Here is a 20,409-nt window from a genome sequence, read left to right as displayed (position 1 = left end):
AGTTCAAAAGCATCTCTCTTCCTTTGCTCAGCCTTCCCGAAGGTCCAGCTCTCACATCCGTAGGTTACTACAGGGAATACCATGGCTTTGACTAGGCGGATCTTTGTTGCCAGTGTGATGTCTCTACACTTCACCTCTGAGGATGCTTGCCATAGATGCAGGCGGAACGTCAGGAGAAATGCCTCTAGAACATGGCCATATAGCCCGAAAAAACCCACAAGAACTGAGTGATTCCAGCCATGAAAGCCTTCGACAATACATTGAACATTACATTTTTATTTATATAGATGTTACTGAGGTAAAAGAAAGGCTGTGCTGCAGTTGGTTGCTGGAACTCAGTTTTCATTTCTTATACTCTAAGGCAAAATGAGAACTTGGCGGCATTTGTTTACTATGGGCAACACAGATTATCTTTTGGGCAACTTTCATAAGTGGGTGCTGGGATCATTTTTGAGGGCACTTTGTCTTTTCCAAGACTGCTTGTTTTACTGTGAAAACATGCGCATGTTTGAATGCAAAGGTTTTTCAAAATTTCTTTTTACTGTAAAAACATGCGCGTATTCAAAGGCAACGTGTCAAAATTTCAAGTCAATCGGCCAACTACTTTTCGAGTTTTGCAAGCACAAACATACACAGGCTGAATTTTTATATCTAAAGATTGTATTGTATGTTGATTATTTTATTTTATTCTTATTTTATTTTCAAATTGTATTGTAGTCTGTGATTTAATTTATTTTAGTATTTTATGTTATTATTTTATGTTATTGTATGTTATTATAGCTAAATATAAATATATATATAAATACAAATACTTCCACTACCCTTAAGAAGAATATATACTAGGGCTAGGTTTGAACAACTCGGTATTATGCTGCAAACCGATTTATTTATTACTTATTTATTAGATTCCTTTATTTATTTATTATGTATATTTACTACTGTAACATCCCAAGAAGTGAGAGATTCTGCGTATGGGGAGAACAAACTGTGGAAGATATTTAACATTTTTTAATTGACTGTCCAGCATATACTGAACTGCGAGACAGATATTTACATCCAATATTATCCAACTGCAGGCCCCCCAACTATTCTGACATCCCTCTTGCAAGCTCAGGAAAAGATCCAACATAATCAGAGTAAGCCTTTTTATTCTGAAAGCTATTAAGAAAAGAGCAGATTTCCTGAAAGAACCAGGAAAATAATATTCTGACTATAAATAGAAGGTCAGCTGTTGTCCTCACCTTTTTTGCCTTGTTTTTTACTCGTGTTCTATTTTGAAATGGTCATATGACTGGTCATATAAATAAATATTATTATTATTATAAATACAAATATTTTTTATTAATTTATGTATGTATTTATTACTACTAATAAATACATACATAAATTAATAAAAATAAATATATATATAAATATACATAATAAATAAATAAAAGGATCTAATAAATAAGTAATAAATAAATAAATCATTAAAATAAATATAAATAAAAGTACTAAATAAAGGGATCTAATAAATAAATAACATAAAATATAAATATAGAAATAAAAATAATAAATAGAATTCTTAATATAATTATATATTCTGTTTAATAATAGTGATAATAATATGTAATAATAAATTTCAGATAAAAGAATTTGAAAAGATCTGTTCGGAGGAGGAGCGTTTGATTTGTGGACGAGAGATTTATGGCTCCTTCATCATGAAAGGGTTGCTCTCTTCCTCCCACGTAAGTACTTCCTTTCCAGACCGGAAGTGGGGACAGAGGTCACTTCCTCTTTCTTAGAATGACCCTTTTTATTTAAATAATTTTTTTTCGCAGCCTTTTTCAAAGCTGGCTGTCAGCCAAGTCCAGGCTCAACTTGCAAAGAAACAAGCCCCACCAAGCCTTTTCCAGGTAGTTATATTATTATTGTTATTATTATTATTATTATTATTATTATTATTATTTCTACATTATTGTTATATTAAATATTATTATTTTAGATTATTGTATTAAACATTATTTCTACTGCATTGTTATTTGTATTAACTAGCCATACCCTGCCACGTATTGCTGTGGCCCAGTCTGTGCATGTGTGTTTAGTGTATATATATGTGCATATGTGTGTATATATTTGTATATATGTGTATATATGTGTGTTTGTGTATATATGTGGTTTTGTGCATGTGTGCAGTGGCCCAGTCTGTGTGCTTTGTGTGTGTATATGTGTATATATGTGTGTTTGTGTGTATATGTGGTTTTGCGCATGTGTTGTAATGAATTTTTTGTTTTTTGGCTTTTTAAGTCCCTTCCGCTGTGTTTTCCAGTGTTTTATAAGTGATGGTCACTCGTTGGCTTGATATCAGTATTGTGTCCAAATTTGGTGTCAATTCGTCCATTGGTTTTTGAGTTATGTTAATCCCACAAACGAACATTACATTTTTATTTATATAGATTATTATTCAGTTCTTGTGGGTTTTTTCGGGCTATATGGCCATGTTCTAGAGGCATTTCTCCTGACGTTTCGCCTGCATCTATGGCAGGCTTCCTCAGAGGTCTAGATGCAGGCGAAACGTCAGGAGAAATGCCTCTAGAACATGGCCATATAGCCCGAAAAAACCCACAAGAACTGAGTGATTCCGGCCATGAAAGCCTTCGACAATAGATTATTATTATAGCTATGTTGTTATAATATTAAATATAATATATTATAGTATATAATATATTATTATTATTTCTACATTATTCTTATATTAAATACTACCTGTTCCTGGCCATGTTTTGCTGTGGCCTCAGCCTAGTTCCTTCCTTCTCTACCTCTTTCCTTCCTTCTCTACTTCTTACTTTCCTGCCTTTCTTCTCTTATTCCTTCCTTCCTTCCCTCCCTCCTTCTCTCCATCTATCCCTGTCTTTCCTTCCTTCCTTCAGCCTTTCTCTCTTTTCTTTCTTCCTTCCCTCCCTCCTTCCTTCTCTCCTTCCTTCCCTTCCGCTTTCATTCCCTCTTTTGTCTATTATTATTATTATTATTATTATTATTATCATTATTTGTATTACTTAACTGTTTTCATTATTATACCTATTTTATTATATTAAATACATTAATATTATGTTAACATAATTCTATACATATTATCTTAACATTATTTGTATAGAATTATTATTATATTAAATATTATTTCTACTGCATTATTATTTATATAATATTTGTATTATACATACATTATTAGTATTATGTCTAAATTATTATTATATTAAATATTATTATTTATTGTTATACATATTTCTACTGCATTATTATAATAAATAATATAGGTAAAATAGCTTCAGATAATTTATCTTAATAGGATTTATTTAATGATATTGTTGTATAAAATACCTATATTTTTCTCCTTTCAGCCCTATTTGGAGGAAATTTGCGATAGCCTTCGAGGGAAAATATTTGAAATGTTTCTGGAAAGGTTTGTTTTGTTTTATTTTAGCATTTGATATTAAATTATGCTTCATTTTTAATTATATTATTTTGTTTAGTAATTTATATTTTAGTTTACATTGTATTTATATTATTTATTTACATTGTATAGTACTGCATTTTATATTTTGTATTTCATTTGCATTAATTTTTTATTTCTCAGTGATAAATTCACTCGTTTTTGCCAATGGAAAAATGTCGAGTTCAACATTCGTGTAAGTATTTTTACTTTATATTATTTCTATTATATTTTCTGTTTTATTTTTGACTAGCTTGTGTATCTGGTGGTGCCTGGGTTATTTGAAAATGGCTTTGTTTGTTTTGGGGTGAAAGGTCATATCATTTAATTAATTAGTAACACTATTTTTTAGGAAAAAGCCAGAATGTGATTTCATTTTTTATTAATGCTCCCATTAGAAAATACATAATGATATGGGTGAACTACAATTCCCAGAATCATGGGTCAATCCTCCCCAAACAAGACCTGTATACACACCTGGCCATGTTGGGTCTGTGTGCCAAGCTTTGTCCAGACCTATCATCAGCTGGGTTCAGTGCTGTCTGGGTAAGGGTGAACTACAATTCCCATATGCCAAGGGTAGTCACCCCGAAATCCTGCCAGTATTTACAGTTGGCCATGTTGGGTCTGTGTACCAAGTGTGATCCAGATCTATTGTCAGCTGGATTGAGTGCTCTTGGGATGCAGGTGAACAACAACTTACAAAATCCAGATCAATTTCCCCAAATCCCTGCAGTATATTCACTTGGTCATGGGACTTCTCTGTGCCAAGTTTGGTCCTGGTCCATTATTGGTGGGGGCCACAGTTTCTCTGGATGCAGGAGAACTGCAAGTCCCAGATTCCCAGGGCAATCACCCCCAAACTCTGCCTGAATTCACAGTTGGGCATGTTGAGTCTGTGTGCCATGTTTGGTCCAGATCTGTCCTTGGTGAGGTTTAGAGTTCTCTGGCTGCAGGGTGAACTACAATTCACATGCGGGGGGGGGGGGGGGTCAGTTCCCCAAACCCCTCCAGTATGTTCTGTTGTTCATGGGGTTTTTGCGCCCCAAGTGGACTGTCATTCGTGGGGGTCACAGTGGTCTGTGGAAGTATTCTAAGATACTGTGAATTCCATTGTCTGTGTTCCATCCTCCACTAACCCTCACCAGGACAAAAAGTGTGTCATAGACAGTCTGTGTTGCAAATTTGGTCCAGATCCATCATGCGTGGGGGTCACAGTGGCCTGTGGGAGCCAAATTTGGTGAAGGTACTGCAAATCCCATCTTCCGTAGTCCGTTCTCATCCAAAATTCACCAGGACGTATAGTGGGCCATGTGGGGGTCTGTGTGCTAAGTTTGTTCTGTCTTTCGGGGGGGGGGGGGGGAGGTTGCAGTGGTATCTGGAAGTGAGTGAAGGTACTGCAAATCCCATAATGCAAATCAACTTTCATCCAGATCCATCATTGGTGGGTTCTCTCTGGATGTAGGTGAGCTACAACTCCTATAAATCAAGGTCAATTCCCCCAAACCTGGTCATGGGGGTTCTGCTTGCCAAATGCAATCCAGGTCCATTATCGAAGGGGGTCACAGTGCTCTGCCTTGATGCAGGGGGACTGGTCGCATCCAGTTTGCAATATGTAAAAGACTTCCAATAAAAGAATGATATAGCTTTACATTTTTCAGCTCTTCTGTGCCTTCTTGTTTTTGGAACTCTCCTGTTAAAGGAGTTTTTGTTTTTTTTACAAAACTGCTTTAAAATCTTGCTTGACTGATTTAGGAACACTTACCCTTAATGGCTGACTATTTCAATCCCTAAATAATGTTTTAAACATCCTAAATCTTTTAGTCTTAAATGCTTTGTCAAATATGTATATAAGTTTGTATTTTTGAATTAGTCTGAGCGGTGATACATAAATAATTAGCATAAATCAAGACAATTATCTTATTTTCGCCTTCGCCTAATTTATAAACACACACATCCACTACACTTTGTTTAAAATTTAATTTCACCAATAATGCATATATACACTCATTCCATCTTCTGGCATATTGCTTTAACCCATATAATGCCTTTTTAAGCCTATAAACCTTTCCTGGTTGATTTTCATATCCGGGTGCCTGTTTCATATATATTTCTTCAGTAATTCTGGCATTAAGGTATGTTGTTTCAAAATCAAAATATTTCATTTTAAAACCTTGTTGTTCAGCTAAAGCAATAATAATACGCATTGACTCAGCTTTGGCTGTAGGTGCAAAAGTATTATAATTTACTAATTGCCTTTGGGCAAAACCTTGGGCTACGAGTCTGGCTTTGTATTTACAACTCCCTTCAGGTAAGGCTTTCTTTCTAAAACCCATTTGCACCCAATTACAGGTTTATCTTTTGGTACATCTACAACATCAAATACTTCTACATTTAAAAAAGATTTAAATTCTTCATCCATTGCCTTTTCCCATTTATATTGTTCTTCAAGATTACAGTTAGCTAAATGCCGGAACATTTCAGGTTCCATTTCTGGTTAGCAAGTCATTACACCCTGAACCAAAAACCTATCAGGAGGTATACCTTTGGTTGTTCTTTGTGACCTTCTTGGAATTACTACCTGCTCTTCAGTTTCAGTTTCCTGCAAACTTAACTTAGGTTCTTCTTTTATTGCATCTTCATTTTGTGTGAGGTACTCAATCTCACACTATCACTCAGCCGCAATGTTTCTGTCATTGAAGTACATGTCCCCCTACCTTTTGGGAAAGCTTGGTTCCGAAACCTCGTTTTTAATTGAGCTCCCCTTGCAAATAACCTGTCCCTCCTTTTATCTCATTCGAGTTTTTAATAATTTAAAAAAATATTTTTATTAAAGAATATTCTTACAGTTGTATAGGTAAAAGATAGAGATTTTTGGATTGAAGGTAGGGAAAAATAGGGAGAAGGGGGGTTGGGGGGAGGGTAAGAAAGGGGTCCGGTCCAGGGTTAGTGTTGGTTGTGAAAAGGGTTGCTTGGGACAAGGGAAAGGAAGCAAGGAATCTGGGGAGGAAGAGGATGGGGGGGGGGGGGGATGAAAATTGTGATAGAGGTTTCTGACTTCCTCAGTCTTCTTTTCTCTGGTTCCGTATTTTTTTTGTCTTCCTTTCTTCTGAGATTGCTTCTTCCTTTTCTTTTATGTCATGTCTAATTTTATGTGCTAGTATGTATTCCTCAAATAACTTCCAATCTGTTTTTTTCATTGGTCTTCCATATGAGTCTTTTAGTGCAAAGGTCAGTTTATCCATGTCTTTAATTTCCTTCACTTTACTTATCCATTCTTCCTTTGTAGCTACATCTCTCTGTTTCCATATTTTTTTTTTGCCAAAACTATTCTTGCAGCAGTAGTACAATAGTTGAACAAAATATCCTTATTCTGGTCTAATTCCATTTCTTTGTCTATTATCCCCAGTAGGAAGTACTCCGGTTTCATCTGAATTTTTATTTTTAAAATCTTCTCACATTCTTGTTTTATCATTTTCCAAAATGCGCTAACCACTGCACAGGTCCACTACGCATGGTAGAAAGTTCCAGTTTGTGATTCGCATTTCCAGCATTTATTTCTAACATTGCCATACATTATGCCTAGTTTTTGTGTCTTCATATACCACCTATAAAATATTTTAAACCAATTTTCTTGTAAGTCCGTCGAATATGTATATTTGATCTTTTTTGTCCAAATTTGTTCCCATTCTTTATATTGTATCTGTCTGCCAATATTCTTTGCCCATTTAATCATGCAATCTTTTATTACTTCTGTTTCAGTAGCCCTCTCTAATAATTTATTATAAATTATTGTAATATTTTTTTCTTTTTTCTCAGAATTTGGTCCCATATGTCTTCCTTACACATGAAGCCTAATTTTTTATCTGAGTTATAATATTCTTTAAGTTGCAGATACTGAAACCACGATACATTTACAAATTGGGTATTTATCTCTTCTCTTGTCTTCAGTTGTAATTCATTATCTTTTTTCAATAGTACATCTTTATATGTCGGCCATTTAGTCCACCCTAATAATCTTCTTTGCCTTGCTTCTAATGGTGATGCCCATAATGGTGTCTTTTGATACATTCTTGTTTTATATTTATTCCAAATTTTTATTAATGCTTCCCTGATGAAATGGTTGTTGATTTTTTTTCTTTTAAAGTTTGGTTTGTACCAAAGGTACGAGTACCAACCGAATCTCAAATCAAAACCTTCTAGTGTTAATGTTCTTTCTTTTTAAAGTGAAATCCATTCTTTCACCCAAGAGAGTCCACTTGCCTCATAGTAGAGTTTTAAATCTGGGAGTCCCAATCCCCCTCTGTTTCTTTGGTCTATCATATTTGTATATTTGATCCTTGGTTTTTTACTATTCCAGATAAATGTTGAAATTTCTTTATTCCAGATATTGACTAGTTTATTATTTCTGATTATGGGTATATTTTGAAATAAATATAACTATTTCAGCAAAACATTCATTTTAATTGTGGCAATTTTTCCCAAAATTGATAAATTTAGGTGTTTCCAATTGTTTAAGTCTTTTTTATCTCTATCCATTTTGCTTCGTAATTGTTCTTTAGCATCTGAGCATTTTTTGCAGTTAGTCATACTCCCAGATACTTTATCTTTGTACAGGTTTGTATTCCTGTCATCTCTTCCAACATCTTTTGGTTTTCCTTTGACATATTTTTCGTTAAGATCTTCGTCTTCGTCTTGTTCATTTTGAAGCCCGCCATCTTCCCATATTCTTCTATTACTTTTAACCAACTTGAGCTGTTTTCTCTTGGGTCTTCCATTATGCACATTAGGTCATCTGCATAAGCCCCGTATTTGTACTTTTGTTTTCCAACATTCAATCCCTTTAGATGCTTATTTTCTTTAATATTTCTCAATAGTATTTCTAGTGTCATAATAAATATAAGAGGCGACAGTGGGCAACCTTGTCTTGTGCCTCTCTTGATTGCAAATTCTTTTGATGGTGTGCCATTTACCCAAATTGTCACACTCTGCTCGTTATATATTGCTTCGATTGCATTCTGGAAGTTGTAGCCAATATCTAATTCTTTAAATAATATCTTTAAAAAATTCCAGTTTACATTATTGAACGCCTTTTCGGCATCGATCGTCATTAATGCCAATTCCTTTTCATGGTGCACATCATAATATTCAATTACATTTAAAATGTTTCTTATATTTTCTTTGATGTGTCGCTCAGGTAAAAAACCTACTTGATCTTCATCTATCCAATCAACCAAAAAGTTTTTGAGTCTCTCGCCTAGTATCTCTGAGAAAATTTTATAATCTAAATTGAGCAGCGAAATGGGTCTATAGTTTTTAATATTTGTCCCGCAGTAATCTGACTTCTTTCTAATAAATAGTGTTACTAATTGCCATATATTCTGGCATATAAGACTACTTTTTAACCCAAGAAAATCATCTCAAAAGTCAGGGGTTGTCTTATACACGGGGATCGTCTTATATGCAGGAGTAGTCTTATAGAGCGGATGCTGAAACTTCCAATCCGGATTGGAGAATCTGTGGTTGCTGCATATTGTGGGGGGGTGGGGAGCTCAAAAATGGCAGTGGCCGCATCCCTGCTGTATGCAGCAACTGTATGAAAGCATTAAGGGTGACGCCATACAAGTACGGTAGAAGAAAATCCATTCATCAGGATTCGTGGACTTAATGTGGTCCCGATGGTGAGGTGAAGGGGCACCTCACCGGTAAGGTGTAAATGAAGGGTGGAGCAAGCTGCAGGCATCCGGGGTGCCAGGGGTATGGAAAAAAAGAGATAGAGTGGCCCTGGGCCCAGAAAAACACACCTCTTTTATCTGTCTGGCCCGCTCTTGTATCCTATTACCATACCTCCTCCTCTGCCTCTCAGATCTCGCTCCTGAAGACATCTGTGAAGTGGTGCAGGTGCGCATGTGCAGGATCTGAGAGGCAGAGAGGGAGGTACAGTAATAGGAAAATTACCATATTGAAATCAAATCTGATGCTTTTGAAAATTTTATTTGGTGTGTGTTGGAAGAGGGGTAGTCTTATACGGCGTGTATATCCCAAACTCTATATTTTAACTGGAAAAGTTGGGGGTCGTCTTATACGCTCAGTCGTCTTATATGCCGGAATATACGGTAACTAAATGATATTACCTCATACAACAAAACAAACAATGCCTCTTTCAACTAACCTGGACACTGCTGGGTACCCAAGCTATTATATAATAAGATATTAAATTAAATTTTATATTATTGTACATTGAATATATATTAATATTAATATAATAATCTTCCCCTGCAGCTGAGCATGTCAGACTTCAGTGTGCATCGCATTATCGGCAGAGGAGGATTCGGAGAAGTCTATGGATGCCGCAAGGTCGATACGGGAAAAATGTAAATTATTATTATTATTATATTGCATTTTTATTTATGCAGAATACAACACTAAACTTTATTACAGTTACTGACCAGCACAAAGTGGGGCACAAGCACCCTGGGAAGATGAAACGCAGCTCCCCAGTGAAGCAGTTATTTAAAAAGTAGTTTAGAGGACAGTTTAAAATCACAGTTTAAAAATACAGGTTAATGCAACAGGTGTGGAACTGGGGGGGGGGGAGGAGACTGGTATGAGGGGTCAAAGCACGGGGAGGGGGGGAACTAAAGGAGATGGGAGAGGCACATTACAAGTCTACTATCCTTTCAGCTGTAACAGGTTGCTGTGACTACATTCCCAACAGGGTGTTGCTTTGCGAGGTCAATCATCATCCGTTTCATTTTAAGTGCTGCAGCACAAAACTTAGCACTGTAAATTATTGTAGTGTTAGAGCCCAAAAGCAGCAGAGTTTCACTTGCTTCTGACTCTTGTTGCCCTCCTGGCCCATGCCAGGCCAAAGCTACCTATGGGCCATGGCAACCCACAGCTCCTTCAAGGTCAAGACAGTCACTTTGAGAATACCATCCACCCGTCTTGCCCTTGGTTAGCCCCCTTTCATTTTCCTTCCATTTTCCCCAGCATCCTTCTCTTCTCCAAGCTTTCCTGTCTTCTCATGATGTGTCCAAAGGGCTTCAACTTTGCCTCTAATACCCTTCCCTCCAGTGAGCATCTGGGCTTTCTTTCCTGGAGGATGGACTGGTTGGATCTTCTCTCGGTCAAAGGCACTCTCAGCATTTTACTCCAGCACCATAGTTCAAAAGCATCACTAACTTTGCACAGCCTTCCTTATGGTCCAGCTCTTGCTACCAATCCAGTTCCGAGCACAATTCAAAGTGCTGGTCTTGACCTGTAAAACCCTATACGGCTTCGGTCCAGCGTACCTCCTTCTATGTCCCACCTCGGAGTTTAAGATCGTCTCTCGGCCCCGCCTTTGTCTCAAACACGCTTGATGGGGATGAGGGACAGGGCCTTCTCGGTGGTGGCCCCCCGCCTGTGGAATTTGCTCCCCGGGGAAATTAGGTCATCGTCATCCCTCCTCACCTTTAGAAAAAAGGTAAAAACGTGGCTGTGGGACCAGGCCTTTGGGCAATCAGGTTAAAGGACAATCGATAATGTTGACTATGGCATGGAAGAGGATTTGGATAAGTTAAGTAGAGTAATCATTAGTAGATGGCTAGCTAAACAGCCACCAGACGGGCAATAGCTAATCAGAGTGTAAGTATGCTGTTTTCATCTTTATTTATTAATGTTCATGTTTAATTGTTATATTTGTTATTCTGTATTTTATGATGCGGCATTGAATTATTGCCAATTGTAAGCCGCCCTGAGTCCCCCCAGGGGTGGAGAAGGGCGGGGTAAAAATGTTTGAAATAAATAAATAAATCTATAGGTTGGAGTCTGTTGTGACTCAGCTTGACTCTGAGTCTGAAGCTGAGCTCTTTGGGCCTTCTGAGCCAGAATTCCTATAGGATGATGAGGAGGATGATGATGGGTTACAGATTTCTGTACATGCTTCAGACAGGGCTGACGGTGGGGTTGCTGAAGGAGAAACAGCAAGTCAGTTCCCAGGGGAAAGGAATGTTAGTGAGACTGATAATGAGAGTGAATTCCCACACGGCCAGGTGGAGACGTCTTTTCCTCCCCACAGAGATCCGGTCCAGCTGGACCAAGATAAGGGGTTACATAGCCTTGAAGATAATGAATTAATGAGCAGGCAAGATCATCTGCAATTAAGGCTCCAGAGAAGCACTCGTTTGGCTAGCAAGCGAGAAGCCAAGGGTGCCAAAGGTCAACGCAATGCGTTCATGTCTGCAAAGGGTATTTAGCCTTGCAGCTGACAAGCAGGGGTTGTCAGTCCAACGTAGCTCTTCCCATGCAAACTTCTGTGGATTAACTTTGGCTTTCAGCAACACGCTTCTGGTTTCCTGAGTCTGGGATTTGGGCCTTGTTTTCAACTGTTTACCATGGACCATTGACCATTGCTAAAGGATTATGTTTCATTATGCTTTGCCTTTTTCTCAATAAACTACAAAACCTACAGCTTTGGTGTGGTGGTGTCTGGAGCAAGGTGAAAGCTACCCTGAGTTGCAACAAAGACTTTATTCTTAACTATTATATCAAGCAGCACTGACCCGCCCTGGTCAAGCTGGCATCGAAGGTGATCCATGATGGAGACCAGCACAGTCTCTGTCCTGTGCCCCGCATGGAAGCCGGACTGGAAGGGATCTAGTCCGGCTGTGTCGTCTAGGAATTGCTGCAACTGCTCCGCTGCTGCCCTCTCAATCACCTTGCCCAGGAACGAGAGATTCGAAACTGGGCGGTAACTGGAGGGAACCGAAGGATCTAAGTCTGGTTTGTTCAGCAGGGGAGAGACCACTGCCTCTTTTAAACCCTCTGGAAAAACTCCTTGCTCAAGGGAGCTGTTTATAATCTTCAACAGAGGGTCACGTAATCCCTCCAAGCAGGATTTCACCAACCAAGAGGGAGCAAGTGGTCGGTCTAGCTGCATCTATGAGCCTATCAACAGCCTCTGCGTCCAGCGGGATGAACCGGTCGAGGACGGGCCCAGCAAGTGGCCACGGAGTCTCAAGTTCTCTCACTGTATCAATTGTGGTGGGGAGGTCCCAGCAAAGTAGCGAGATCTTGTGTGCAAAATAGCTCTGAAAAACCTTGGCTGAAGGGGCCTGATCACCACTTTTGGGGATGGTAGGAACCATCGTTAGAGATCGAATTATTTTGAACAATTTTGCTGGGCGTGAGCTAGCAGACGTTATCAAAGAAGCATAATATACTTGCTTTGCCTCGGTGATAGCAAGCTCATAGGACTCCCTAAATGCCTCATAAGCTGATCTCGATGCTCCGTCACGGAGTTCTCGCCACACGCCCTCTAGCCGTCTTTTTTCCCGCTTCATCAGTCGAAGTTCCTCGGTAAACCAAGGAGACCGATTTCGGTGGGGCCGGAGAGGGCGTCTAGGGGCGATCTCGTCGAGTGCATTGGATAGCCTAATGTTCCATGTGTCCACCTGCACATCGATCGAGTCACTGACAGGCTCCAGATCCCTCAGAGCATTCCGGAACCTACTGGGTTCCATAAGTCTCCTTGGGTGAGCCCAAATTGGCTCGGCACCTTTGCAGGGTGGGTAGGCGTGCTCCAACCGGACTCTCAGAGCACAGTGATCCGACCATGGAACCTCTATAGTAGAGGCTTGGGTCACTTGAATTCCTGCGCTGAAAATCAGATCTAGTGTGTGTCCCGCCTGATGTGTGGGCCGAGTAATACAGAGCAAGAGTCCTAATGTCTCCATGGTACACACTAGGTCCATAGCTGCTGATGAACAAGAGTTGGCATCAGCGTGGACATCGAAATCCCCCAAGACAATAAGTCTGGGGAATCTCAAGGACCATTCCGACACAGTCTCCAGCAGCTGGGATAGGCTGTCTGCTGGTGCGCTAGGTGCACGGTACACCAGCAGAAAGGCCATACTCTCAGAGGAATCCCACACCAGGCCAACACTTTCAATACCAGAAATGTTCAGCACAGGAACTGCCCTAAGAGAGAAGCTTTCTTAGGAGAGTATATGCACTACTTCAGCTTCCATAGAGCACTGTGACTCACACCAATGACAGATCTCCTTGAAGGGAGTCTTCCAATACCTTCCCTCCAATACAGCCCATGGGAGGACGTGGCATCTTGCCAGGGTAAAACCCTTCCTTCAGTGTTTGGGCGCTTCCAGGTCTGTTAGGTAAGCCATGGGGCAATGAGGTACGTATTGGCTTCCCTAACAATAAAGGCTGAGGAACAGGCTAGGTCTGATTGGCACTCCATGTCCAAGATCCATTGCTTAATGAGACCCTTGGTTTGGTCCCATCTCATGCTCAGCAATTGTCCTCGAGAGAAAACTAGTGTCATGATCTTTACTGCCACTGTTTTTAGTCCACGTGGACTGGAAGTTGTCCCCCATGGTTATGCAGAATTTTCCCTTGATGGATGTTTTTTCTTTAAAGGTACGCAATGAAGTGCTTGGACAAGAAGCGGATCAAGATGAAACAAGGAGAAGCCCTGGCGCTCAATGAACGCATCATGCTCTCCCTCGTCTCCACCGGGGTCAGATAATACATAGTAATAAATAAATGAATAAATAAATATTTTATTATGTTTATAATTACAAATAATATATATAATTATATATAATATATAATTATTTGTTATACTAGCCGTCCCCTGCCACACGTTGCTGTGGCCTAGTCTGTGTATATTTGTTTTGTGTGTTTATGTCTGTGTATATGTGTATGTATGCGGTTTTGTGCATGCGCTATAATGTATTTTTTAATTTTTGGCTTAGTAAGTCCCTTCTGCTATGTCTTCCAATGTTTTTATGAGTGATGGTCACTCGTTGGCCTGATAGGTGTATTGTGTCCAAATTTGGTGTCAGTTTGTCAAGTGGTTTTTGAGTTATGTTAATCCCACAAACGAACATTACATTTTTATTTATATAGATATAGATAATGAATATAATAATAAATATATTTTGTTATATTTATTTTATATTTTATGTGATATTGAATTTCATTTTATTTATTTGTATTTATTTCCTTTTGTGATTTATATTCCTATATTTTATTTTTTTTACATTATTTCACATTAATACATAAGGTAAAATAATATAAAAATAAAATCTATGAATATTAAATAAATATTGTAATATAATATAATAATAACTCTCTTTTCTAGGACTGTCCTTTCATTGTCTGCATGACCTATGCCTTCCACACTCCGGACAAACTTTGCTTCATTTTGGACCTCATGAATGGTAATTAAAGGAAAGAAGAACTATAGCGATCTATATTTATATATATATCTATATGATAAAAGTGAATATTTGTATGTGGGTAAGTGGGTATGTGTGTATGTATGTGGCAGGTTTCTGATTGACTGCCACTTCCTCAGGCCACTGCGACCTGCAGGAGTGACAGACCTGGACCAAATTTGGCACACATAACCCCCATGACCCACTTTACGTCCTGGTGCGGTTTGGGAGAGGATGGACCATGGATGATGGGATTTGCAGTACTTTCAATCATTTTGGCTCCCACAAACCACTGTGACCACCACCAATGACAGATCAGCATCAAACTTGGTACACAGACCCTCCATGACTCACTTTACTTCCTGATACGGTCTGGGGGAGGATGGACCATGGACGATGGGACTTACAGTACCTTCACTAACTTCAAAACCAAAAACTTGGCACACAACCCCCCCCCCCCCCATGACCCACCTCACTCTCAGGTGAAGTTTGGGGGAGGATGGACCAACCTGATTCTCCTAACACAGGACACTGCAGCCCCCACAAATCACAGACCTGGACCAAACTTGGTACACAGACTCGCCATTACCCACTTTACATCCTGATGTCATTTAGGGGAGGATGGACAATGGGTGATGGGACTTGCAGAACCACCCCTCAATTCGTGAGACTATTGCAACCTCCACCAATTACAGATCAGGACCAAACTTGGCACACAGAGCCTCCATGACCCACTCTACATCCTGGTGCAGTTTCAGAGAGGATGGACCACGGATGATAATAATAATAATAATAATAATAATAATAATAATAATAATCTTTATTTATACTCCGCCACCATCTCCCCAATGGGAACTCAGAGCGGCTTAGATGAGGCCAAGCCCAAACAACAATTTACAATAAAATAAAACTGGAAACACAAACCGAAAATGCAAACAATAAACAACATAATTACATAAAACATGTGAATACATAGCAATATCAAATTACAATAGGCACAATCACAATGACAATGGGCTTGAAGTACCTCCACTCACTTCCAGATACCACTGCGACCCTCATCCAATGACCAATAAAGACCAAACTTGGCACACAGAGCCCCCATGACCCACTCTACATCCTGGTGCAGTTTGGAGGAAGGTGGACCATGGATAATGGGATTTGTAGTACCTTCACTCATTTCCAGAGACAACTGCGAACTACACCAAAGACTGATCAAGCCCACACTTGGCATACAGAGTCCCCATGACCTGGTGTGGTTTGGCGAAGGATGGACCATGGACGATGGGACTTGCAGTACCTTCATTCACTTCCTAAGACCACCGCAACCCCCACCAATGACAAATCACGACAAAACCTGGAATATAGAGCCTCCCTGACACACTCTACGTCCTGGTGTGGTTTGTGGGAGGACCGACCATGGATTATGGGACTTGCAGTACTTTCAGTCACATTCTGAAACCATTGTGAGCCCCAGTACTGACAGATCAAGACACAGAACCCCCATGACCCACTATGCATCCAGGTGTGGTTTGTAGGAGGATGGACCAAGTGATTTGCATATGGGAGTTGCAGTTCACCCACAGCCACTGAACCCATCTGACTTTGGGATCTAGACTAAACTTGGAGCACAGACAAGCAATACCTTTCTCTAATAACCCAGGTATCGGTGGGTCCCCAAGCTAATATTTAATAAAAGTCAGTGTTTGTATTTATGTTTGTATGTATATGTGTGGAGGTGTATCGGTGGTGCCTTGCTGTGTCAATTGTTTGTGTATATGTGTGTGGCCGTGTGTGCGGGCTTGGATCCTGAAGTGAGGGAGGAAGCACAGCAGTGCCTCTCACGCTGGCTGCGACAGTTGTGTGAGTGGTTTTTGAGTTATGTTAATCCCACAAATGAACATTACATTTTTATTTATATAGCTGCATTTTTATTATTCTTCGTATTATTATATATATACTCACAAATAGTGTATTATTGTATTACATTATAATATATTACTAGCTTGGCTAGCTGGCATTGCCCGAGTTATTTGTTTTTGTTTTTTTAAAATCCAAAATGCATAACGTTGTGGGTGAACTACAACTCATGCCAGGTTAACCCCCTGAAACTCCATCATTAAAAGTTGTCATGTTGGGCAAGTTTGCTCTAGATGCATCATTGGTAGGGTTCAGTGTGAACTCTGGCTGCAGGATGAACTACAGCTCCCACCATGGTGGGTCAGTTCCCCCAAAACCCCTCCAGTATGTTCCAATTGGTCATGGGGGTTGTATTCCATGATTGATCTCAGTCTATTCTCAGTGGTGGTCATGGTGTCTCAGGATGTAGGAAAACTATTACTTCCAGAAATGAAGGTCAGTTCCCTCCTATTCCCTCCAGTATGTTCAACTGGTCATGGGGGTTCTATGTGCCAAGTAAGGTCCAGGTCCATCGTTGGTGGGGATCAGAGCACTCTTTGATTTCAGGTGAACTTTACACCCCAGTAACTACAACTCCCAAATGTAAAGGCCAATTCCCTCCAATCCCCCAGTATATTCTGTTGGTCATTGGGAGTCTGTGATCTGTCATTTGTGTGGGTCGCAGTGATCTGTGGAAGTTGGAGCCAAAGAAGATGAAGGTACTGCAAATCCCATCATCCGTGGTCCGCCCTCCTCCAAACTTCACCAGGATGTATAGTGGGTTGGCACTGTGTGCCAAGTGTGGTTCAGGTCCGTCATTCATAGGGGTCATTGTGGTCTGTGGAAATGGGTGAAGGATCTGGACCAAGCCTGGCGCACAGACCCAACATGGCCAACTTTAAATACTGGTGGAGTTTGGGGTGATTGGATCACGATTTTTGGAATTGTAGTTCACCCACATCTTTATGCATTTTCTAATGGGAACATTCATAGAAATCATCAGGAAAGAGTGGTTTTTTTCTAAGACATAGAGCTACAAATTTCCAAACTGATACTATCTCACACCCCAAAACAAACAGTGCCTTTTTCAAATAACCCAGGCCAACATAACATACTGGAGGGGTTAGGGGGAATGGCCCGCCCATGCGGGACTTGTAGTTCACCCTGCATCTAGAGATTTTATCAAATTTCCCAAGTCTTAAGTCACTCAGGCATATTATTATTATTATTATTATTATTATTATTATTATTATTATTTCTTTAATTAGTTAATGAGTTAATATTTGGAATATAATATTATTTCTTATTAGGAGGGGATTTGCATTATCACCTGGCACAACACGGAGTCTTTTCAGAGAAAGAGATGCGTTTCTATGCGGCGGAAGTCATCCTTGCCTTGGAACACATGCACCAACGCTTCGTCGTATACCGAGACCTGAAGGTTAATAATAATAATAATAATAATAATAATAATAAATTAATATAATATAATTAATATAAAATATAATAGTATAATAATTGCAATGATATAATTAATAGAATAAGCTAATAGTAATATATTAATACAAGTAATATATTGTTTCTTCTATAATTTTACATGTAGATTATTTTTGAATTATTATTTGCTTTTTTTGTTTGTGATGTAATTTTTTCTTTGTAATGACAATAAGTTTGTTGTGCATTTGTAGCCGGCAAATATCCTGCTGGATGAACGCGGTCACGTCCGTGTCTCTGATTTGGGCCTGGCCTGCGATTTCTCCAAGAAGAAGCCCCACGCAAGCGTGTGAGTACCCAAGCTAGTTTTTGTGAATATTTCTGCAAATGGTTTTTTGAATATATGTTAGAAAATATTTTTATGATTATTTCTGTGAATATTTTCTTTTCTTTTTTTGTGAATATTTCTGCCAAGATTTTTATAAATCAAATAGTTTTGTACATATTTCTGCTGATATTTTTCAGAATAATTCTGTAGATATTCTTCTGAATATATTTTTGCAAATATTTTTTCTGAATATTTTAAATATTTTGTAACTATTTTCCAACTATGTTATTAATATTTATAAATGTTTTTGTGAATATTTCTTCTGATTATTTCTGAAATATTTGTGTGGATATTTTTATCAATATTTGTATGATTCTGCAAATATTATTTTTCTGCCTATATTGTTCTCAATATTTCTACAAATACTTTTGTAAATAGTTCTGATATTTTTCGGAATAATTGTGCAGAAAATTTTGTGAATATGTATTGCAATTATTTTTGTGAACATTTCTACAATTTATATGAATATTTCTGCCAATATATTTATTAATATTTCCGCCAATATTTTTGCAAAGATTTCTCCAACAATTTATAGTAATATTTCTGCAAATATTTTACAGAATAATTCTGCAGATATTTTAAAAATAGTTTTGCAAATATTTTTGTGAACATTGTGATTATTTTTGTGAATATATTTTGCAAATATTTTATGAATATTTTATAAATATTTTTTCAGAACTATTTTGCAAATAGTTTTTTGAATATATTTTTCTGAATTCCTTTGCAAATATTTCTGTAAATATATTTTTGTGATTATTTATGCAAATATTTTGGAGACTATTTTTGCAAATATTGTGAATATTTTCATGAATATTTTTATGATGATTTATTTTCCACTTCCTGTTTCCAGGGGAACCCACGGCTACATGGCCCCAGAGGTCTTGCAGAAGGGGACTTCCTATGACAGCAGTGCCGACTGGTTCTCCCTGGGCTGCATGCTCTTCAAGCTCCTCCGCGGGTGAGTCCGCCATCTTGGAAGTGGCCTGTTTCAAAAATGCTATTTCAGGACCTAAAATCGTTCTGTAAGCCTTTTTGTTGCATTTTTAGATACTCTCCCATCATTGGGGGGCCTTTTAGAATGACGAAGTAACTTTGGAATGACAGGAAGTGAACTTTTTCACTTCCTTTTTTGGAAAAATACTGTATCTTGGACTCAAATTGACTTGTAAGCCTTTCCATCACATTTCTAGACACTCTACCGTCATTGGGAGCCATCTTGGAATGACAGGAAGTGACCCGTTCCACTTCCTCTTTTAGGAAAAATGTTATATCTGGGTCTAAAATCTCCCTGTAAATCTTTTCATCATATTTTCAAATGTTCTTCCATCATTTGGGGCAATTTCAGAATGACAGGAAGTGACCCCTTTCCCCTTTATGTTTTAGGAAAAGTGTTATTTCTGGGTCTAAAAAGTATTTGAAACTTTTTCATCTCATTTTTAGACACTCTCCCATTATTGGGGGCCATTTTGGAAGGACACGAAGTGACCTCATTCCACTTCCTGTTTTAGGAAAAATGACAGACAGTGTCACCGTTTTTATATTATTACTAGCCGTCCCCTGCCACGTGTTGCTGTGGCCCAGTCTGTTAATCTGGAAATAAAGTAATGAGAAAGTGTGGGTTTCTAATATATGTAATTTCTTTATGCTTACGGGTAAACAGTAATTCTTGCTGTTTCTTTGTCAGTGTTCTAATTACTACTCTGGAACATACAACATATAATTGTCCTTCTTTAGGGGTCCCTTCCAGATCTATACTATATCTCCCTGTGTGTGAATCATATCTATCCATCCATATCTATGGCTGGATGGCTCTTTGTCAGGAGGTCTTTGATTACATTTTCTTGCCCTGGTGAAGGGAGTTTGACTGGATGGCCTTAAGTATTTTCTGTTGGCCATTCTGTCGTTGGTGGGGTCCAGAGCGCTCTTTGATTGTAGGTGAACTATACATCCCAGAAACTATAACTCCCAAATGTCAGGGTCTATTTCCCGCAAACTCC

At 38.6% G+C, this 20,409-nt stretch overlaps 1 protein-coding gene across 2 annotated transcripts in view; it reads left to right on the top strand.

The window, feature by feature from the left end:
• GRK3 (G protein-coupled receptor kinase 3) overlaps positions 1–20,409 on the top strand; it is a 62,253-nt gene that overhangs the window by 24,552 nt on the left and 17,292 nt on the right. For both annotated transcript variants that reach the window (XM_060784780.2, XM_067473597.1), the window contains exons 4-13: positions 1,626–1,727; positions 1,821–1,895; positions 3,378–3,439; positions 3,614–3,665; positions 9,752–9,843; positions 13,889–13,988; positions 14,616–14,694; positions 17,901–18,031; positions 18,279–18,373; positions 19,263–19,370. In XM_060784780.2, coding sequence (XP_060640763.2) covers positions 1,626–1,727; positions 1,821–1,895; positions 3,378–3,439; positions 3,614–3,665; positions 9,752–9,843; positions 13,889–13,988; positions 14,616–14,694; positions 17,901–18,031; positions 18,279–18,373; positions 19,263–19,370 — 896 coding nt within the window. The remainder of the gene's footprint in view (positions 1–1,625; positions 1,728–1,820; positions 1,896–3,377; positions 3,440–3,613; positions 3,666–9,751; positions 9,844–13,888; positions 13,989–14,615; positions 14,695–17,900; positions 18,032–18,278; positions 18,374–19,262; positions 19,371–20,409) is intronic.

The sequence above is a fragment of the Anolis sagrei genome, chromosome X (genome assembly GCF_037176765.1).
Source record: "Anolis sagrei isolate rAnoSag1 chromosome X, rAnoSag1.mat, whole genome shotgun sequence".
NCBI lineage: Eukaryota > Metazoa > Chordata > Lepidosauria > Squamata > Dactyloidae > Anolis > Anolis sagrei.
Note: the sequence above shows the minus strand (reverse complement) of the source record. Positions and strands in the feature narration are given on the sequence as shown.